Source organism: Mastomys coucha, unplaced genomic scaffold, assembly GCF_008632895.1.
Source record: "Mastomys coucha isolate ucsf_1 unplaced genomic scaffold, UCSF_Mcou_1 pScaffold20, whole genome shotgun sequence".
NCBI lineage: Eukaryota > Metazoa > Chordata > Mammalia > Rodentia > Muridae > Mastomys > Mastomys coucha.
The window spans coordinates 135,990,320-135,997,583 of NW_022196903.1; the positions used below are offsets into that span (position 1 = coordinate 135,990,320).

General features: G+C 39.3%; 1 protein-coding gene across 1 annotated transcript in view; it reads right to left on the bottom strand.

Annotated features, from left to right (window-relative positions):
* Positions 1 to 750: 750 nt before the first annotated feature.
* The window catches only part of LOC116098425 (solute carrier organic anion transporter family member 1A6-like), a 78,924-nt gene continuing 72,410 nt past the window's right edge, over positions 751 to 7,264 (bottom strand). The window contains exons 12-14 of the mRNA XM_031381045.1: positions 4,336 to 4,400; positions 3,422 to 3,539; positions 751 to 970 (exon numbers count right to left, since the gene is read on the bottom strand). Of these exons, the coding sequence (XP_031236905.1) occupies positions 751 to 970; positions 3,422 to 3,539; positions 4,336 to 4,400 (403 nt within the window). The remainder of the gene's footprint in view (positions 971 to 3,421; positions 3,540 to 4,335; positions 4,401 to 7,264) is intronic.

Genomic DNA, 7,264 nt, shown 5'->3' on the forward strand with positions numbered 1-7,264 from the left:
GAGAGAGAGAGAGAGAGAGAGAGAGAGAGAGAGAGAAAGAGAGAGAAAGAGAGAGAAAAGAAAATGATAGCAGTAATTATTTGTAATGGTCCGGCCGGCAGACCCTCACTTCCGTTGGGTGCTTCTTGGGCTGGATATTATTGAGTACCTGTGAACACAAGCGGGTAAGAGGGAAAGAAAAACACGGATGCCATGTAGCTGTATCGAGAGATGTGTGTGTTTACTACAGAATCACTGAGTTTAAATAATCACACTCCGGAAGAGACCCGGGGAAATCGAAACCCGCCCATCTAACATAAACACGAGATAATCCATAAACACCAGACCTGAGGTGGATCTTGAAAGGAAGATCCAACAAGCTTTTAACATAAACATGAGACCTGTCAGTCAGTCTTTGATCTCAGGAGCTGCAGTTAGTGTTCCTCACCGCGGGTGTCCAGCTCCAGCTTAGAAACAGGCTGAGTTTCATTTAGTTTCAGTTCTTTTGAGCTGCATAGTCCGCGTTAGATGTCAGGGGCCGCTGCCAGTGTTTCGTGCCACAGGTGGGTGATCTCAGCCCCGGGCCTGTCATGGCTTTCTTTCGCTTCCAGAACCCGCAATGGAGCAGAGGGGCAGGATACCACAATTATTTTTATAATGATAAAAATGGTTGTTGAGATCCTTAAAGATGAGCGTTCCTATAATATCTCTCATGATTCAGAGCTAGTGAAATGTACATTCACAGGCTTGCACAAGCCAGTAGAAAACTCATTACAGCTTAGTTTTCCATTCCCTGTCATTCTCGGCCTTAGGACTTCTGTGCACATCTGTGCACTCGCCTTCACTCGCTGTGAGCTTCATCTCTGTGGGTTCAGTTTCTGAAGAGTCCATTTTCCCAGGGAACTGGAATTTCCCCATAAGTCTTAGAATGAAGACTGCAGGAAGAAGGCTTGATCCCCTTAGAGCTGCAGGCAATCCAAGGTAAATGCGCCTATTGAAAAGAACTAATCTGTATTAAATCTTAATGTGTTTAGTGAATGCTAAATTTTTACATTCTTACAGATCATTTTTCCAAGAAAAGGGTCCGATGATAATTATACCCATGCGTTTTATATAATCTACTTTGTGTATTAAAATGTCAAAAAACAAATCACCATGACACTTTACACTTATTTTCTTCACGTTGTTGATGGTTCATTTCTGTTAACAGCCTAATGATACTTAGGATTATTGTAGAGATCCATCTCGAGGTGTGTCTATGAGAGTTATTTTAGAAAACTTTAGCTGACACTGAATGCCTCCCATGATTATGGGCACAATTGGCTGGGCTTTTAGCACTAAGTGCTTTCTGAGTGAATGTTCAACATGACTAGCATTGTCAACCTTAGCCACCATGCCTCATCATCTGCCATCACCACTGACTCTGACACCATTCCTACCTGCTATGCTCACCTGTTCTCTGAAATACTGAGCCAAGAAACTCTAAATAATGTTGAAGGAATTTTTTTTCTGTTTGGCTTGCTCAAATTTTAATCTCACATATATAAAGCATCATAAAGTCACTTTTGAAGTTGTCTCTTCTTAGCATTTGTATACTGTTACATCAATAGATGTTTGTAATATTGAAATTCTTTTGTCAAAAATAAGTCCTATTGGTCATCTCTATATATTAATAGATTCAATTTGTTGATTTTCATATATGCATTAGCACACACAAAAATAATTTATCATATAGTTATTTTTATGTTTAATTATATATTCAGGTTTAGTCTCTGTGTAAGTATGTGTTCATGAGTTGTAGGAGTTACTTCCACCTGGGAGTTGGGGTAAGTGGAAGTTGTAAGCTTCCCAATGGGAATTACAGGAATTGAACTCATGTTCTCTGCAACAGCAATATGTGCTCTTATCCCCTGACCCATCTCTTTAGTTACTAATTCTTTTCATTTGAGAAGATTGCCCAGTTTATATATGAGAACTGTACGAGCTTCCTGAAATGAATTAAGTAATTTCCCCTTTTACAATATCTTAAAATAACTTGGATACTATTATAAACATCTGCTCTTTTTATATTTAATAAAATGTGCCTTAAGGTTTCTGGATTTAATGGGTTTGGGAAATGTGTATTTTGACACATACACATTTGTAAATAACTATAAAAGTATTCCTTTCTGTTCTCAATATATTTATAGTAATGATTAGTGTTGTCAATCGTAAACTGTGTACAATCTTCTGGGAAGGAAGTTTCAGTAAAAGTGTGTGTATGGATTATGTTGGCCCTGTGAACATGTTGGTGGGACATCATTGTTTGATTAGATCAATAGAGGTGAGAAGACCCAACCCAGAGTTGTCTGTTCCATTCCTTAGTCGGGAAATCCTAAACTACATCTGAATAGAGAAAATGGAGCATGGACTTGGTGCTTCATACTTTTAAACCCAGAACCTAGGCAGACATATCTCTGGGAGTTCAAGGTAAGGCTGGTCTACAAAGTGAGTCCCAGGACAATGAGGGCCATACACAGAGAAACCATGTTTTGAAAAACAAAACAAAAACAAAAACAAGAATATAGAAAATGATCATGGCTACTTGCACAGAAAGAAAGCATAGATTCTTTAGACTTCAACTGTAACAGTCTAGAAATATAATATTTTTTTCTGAATAGATAATAGATTAACAAATATCTTAGTTCTTTTTCCTGACACTACTATAAAAGATCTTGTCAAAACAAATTTAAAGAAGAATGGTTAATTTCCTCATAATTATGGGATATGGTCCACCAGTCTGGGGATGTCAAGGCAACTGGAACTTTCACACACACACATATGTGTGCTAACAAAAGTTGTTGAGTCCTTTCACTTTTTTATGATTGGTACACCAGGCTGGGAATGCAATCTCAGCCATCCCCAGCCATAAACACTTTGAACAGCACAAAGGCTCACATTTTTCTCTTCAGGAATTTTTTAGTATAATGCTTATCCAGAAACAGAACCATAGGTACAAATTCCTTTTGGCTGAAAAAAGTTTAAGAAGCCAGGAGTAGTGTTGCTACAATGCATTTGATATTAAAAACAGTTTTTCTGTGGGCTTCTTTGAAAATTGTGCCTGAGAGATGAAGCAAGCTAACAACAGCCGAAGTCTGTTTCTAGGTCAACTTGGCATGGCATTGTGGATGGAGCAACAGTGAACCCACCGTGCCCTCAGTATGCTGTTAATGACAGTAGCCTGCTTAGCACTGAGAGTAATGGGAACCAAGCAAGCAAATGCTTTTAGATCACGGAGCAGCATTAAACCCACACAACTGGATGCACCCAAGCTTCAAATGGTGTTATACCATTCATGTATGTTTTGAAAATGAAGTCATATATGATCTTATTGCTCAAAAAAATGTTAGATATGAATGGGAAATTTTATAATACAAAAGTTGGTCTCAAAGGTTATCTTTACCTGAAGCTACTCATGTCATAGGTCCTGCATGCCCCTGTCCCACCACATTTCAGAGTTCCCCAATGTAAGCATGTTCTGTCTATCAAAGTGCCAAAGTAAATAGGTGCCGGGATGCCAGCTGCAATGGAGAGAGAAAAAGAGGAAATAAAACAAATCAAAAGCAAAATATAACCAAAGAAAAGGCTCATTGCAAGAAATAAAGAAAAAAGAGTGATATGTTACTTTATCTTGAAGTACTTCAATTCTACTCCTTAAAAAAAAAAAACAATATAACAAATTATGAATCTCTATGGTTACTTCATTCTCAGATGAATTACAAGTAGACAGTTCCAAATACAGAGGCTTGTAAACTGAAGTTCACTGTAAAGGGGGCAGAGAACACCTGTGTTAAATATGCTACAAGGTCATAGGAATGTCCTAGATATGGGCAGCAGAGATCCAAGTGCAGATCCAAGAACAAATTATCGTTACCCCCTCTTATTATCCATTCCTTGTCCCATCCCTGTCTCAGACCACCCATCTGTTTGATTATCACGCTTTTGGGATGTACTGGCTTAGGAGGCCACTACCTTCCACCCACCCAAACACTAACAATGCCAGAAGGTAGCCTAGAGCAGAGAACTCCCTGCTTTGCTGTAATCAACCCACCTGATGTTTCCACAGATATATTTAAGAAATACCTTGTTCATGGATTCCTCTAACTATAAACAACATAAAACTGTCTTCCTGCTGGAACATATTTGGATGACCATATGATGGTCACTCATGTTTGATTTTAGAATAAACTCTTATTCCCTTTAATGTGAGAGTTGCATTTTGCGTTGACAAGGTAGTTGTATCTTCTTATTCAGGGGAAATCAATTGGCTAACTAAGCACTTAATACTGATCTGATATGTTGGGAAATTCTTCTTACCAAATAGTCTCATGCAAAATGCCTGTAATCCAATTCCAAGTGACTTCTCTTCAGACTTCATACACCTGAAAATACATACATAAATGAATAAAAGTTCATCATGCAAATCTATATCTGTTCTAGCATCCTTCCAATGACAGTAGCAGTTCACGATTCTAATGGTTAGGCTTCTCAGCCTGAAGTAAGACTGATACAGCTCTTCCTTTGTTAAGTCTACACAGCAGGTGGAGAGTAAGGACCTCTGAAAGCTGGCCTCTGACCTCCGCACATCTGAAGCAGAGCTGAGCTCCTTAATAGTAGACACTGCCAGTTAACACACATGAATATTTTCCTGGTAACTATGGCCACTACCATGCCAGAGTACACTCTAATGGACCTCAAATTGTGAAACCACAAACCATATACACATTTCTTCTCTTAAGTTCTGTGCCAGGCATTTTCTCATATTGAATTAAAAAAAATATAACCCGTGTCATATAAAAATTCAAAGGATGGTAAATACAGTCCCCCGGATAAAAACAGAAAGAATCCGTTGAGCATGCGATGACAATGAAGAAACTACTTTGTTATATGAATTTAAAATTTTAAACATTTGTCTCTCTTACAGTGCCTATGGAAATAGACTTGCGATGGCTTTGAACTACAGTCAAAGGGAAAACTACAAAGCCATAAGGACAAAAACTGAAAAATATTCTGATTAATTAGGAATGTGGGGAGCCATTTTAAATGTGGCCTTTACCCACCAAATACATCCTTAGACAAGAAAATCATCATATGTATAATTATTGAGATTTTTATTTTGGAAGTGATTCTGTGGAAGACTTTAAGAAAAGCCCACAGACTAAAAGAATAGTGATAGCATCCAAATACTACTCCTATCATTTACATTGCAATCATCAAATTCAGCAGGAAAGATCAAAGAATTATCAGAAAAATAATTTGAATACACTTTACCCTCATTACATCATTAAATCACACATTAGGGCCTACAAGATGGCTCAGGAGATAGAGTTCCTTGCCACCAAATTTGACAAATTGAGTTCAGTGTCTAAAAACTCAAGTGGTACAAAGTGAACCAACTCCTGGGAGATGTCTTGTCATTTCAATAGACATGGCATGCAAACACACACACAAATGCTCTCTCACACACACACTTGCACACACAAGGACACATACACATGCACACATATGTACATACACAATAAATATTTTAAATAATACATTAAAACATCAATTAGCCATGCTTTTTACACCCAATTGAAGAATTGACTTCAGAACGTAAGATAACTGAGAAACTGAGTGGGGCGTGGAAGTATGGACAGTCGTAGAATAAACACGAGAGCCTCTTGCCAGAGTTTGTTTGGAGTTTCTAACACTAGAGTTCAGATGCTCTTAAGCTCTTCACCTATGACTGTTCTCCTCTATTAGGAAACATCCTTGTCAACAAAGCATGCAGGTTTGGAACTGAAATATCTGGAGTAACCACATCCCCTGAATCTGCCTGGATTGTGATGGGAGTGACAGATGGTCACAGCCAAATGTCCCTCGCTTGCAAGAATAACTCTTCAGAATTAGCAGTACTTTGTACATTTTTTTCTGTCTGTGAACTTATGAAATGAAACAAGGCATATACCATATTTCCATTTTGTGAATATAAAAATATAGCATCTTACAATGGAAAAATGAATAAACAAGGGCATATATATAACCTATTCCAGTCAGTGTACGTGAAGGGTAGAAGCAGGGGAAAGAAAGAACAGAGGGGAGGAAAGAAAGGGTGAGCAGACAGGATAGAGGAGAGAGGAAAGGAGAGGAGAGGTGAGGTGAGGAAGGGGAGAGGAGAGAAGAAGGGAGGGAAGGAGGGAGTGGAGAGGAGAGGGGAAGCGGGAAGGGAAAGAAAGGAGAGGAGAGGAGGGAAGGAAAGAGTGAGCAGAGAGAATAGAAGAGGAAAGAGGAGAGGGGAGAAAGGAGAGGAGACGGAAGGAGAGGAAATGAGGGAAGGGATGGAAGAGGAGATGAGGAAAGAGGAGAGGGGTGGAGGGAAAGGAGGGAAGAGGAGAGGAGGGAGGAGAGGAGATGGGAGAAGGAAAGAAGGAGGAGAACCGGGTGCAAAGGGAAGGTGGGCAAGGAATGAAAAAAGCACAGGGAAAGAGGGAGTCTATAAGGTTCAGTCTATAAGGTCCAGTCTATATATTACATAAAACTGAATTACATATCATGGTTGGCTCAACTTGCCTCTGAATTCCAATGACAGGGAAAGGCAGATTGAACTGTTTCCCATTGTTAGTGGATGTAAAGTTCACTACACTGGAAAGAACACCTGCTAAGAAAATAAACTGAAACTTGGCTCTGCAACTACTTCATTTTATGTTAAAGACCTGAGAATATATTGTTGCATTCATAACTCTCCTTGTTCAAGTATATATGTTACTGCATGAATGTACTTCCTGGTTAGAGAGTATCTATCATTTCAGTCGTGTATTTTGTTAAAGACAGATTGAGCTCAGGATATCAAAGAGGCTTGGACCATTTTACACAGAATTTCACACTGCCAGTCAATTAGCTGAGCCATAGGAAATGAGTGCTACGCAACTACTCTCACTTTCAAAAACAAAATGTCATTCATTTAGTCTTAATACATAAGGGAAAGAAATAGGGAAGGGCAAGAAGGGAAACTCCACCAAAGATTAATTTATTTTTAAATTTAGCAATGCTTAGTATAAGAGTCTTGGGGCTTCCCATCTGTTTGGGCCAGCTGGTGCCCTGAGCAGACCTTGGATGCAAGCTCCACAGCCAGTCCCACAACACCCAGAGGAAGCTCCACTCCCAGACACGCCCAAGATCAGAGGTGAGGAGGACACATTGAAGAGACCCAGATTCGGGCCTCTATCAGGCCGAGGCCGTGCACTGAAGGACGACGAGACCAGGC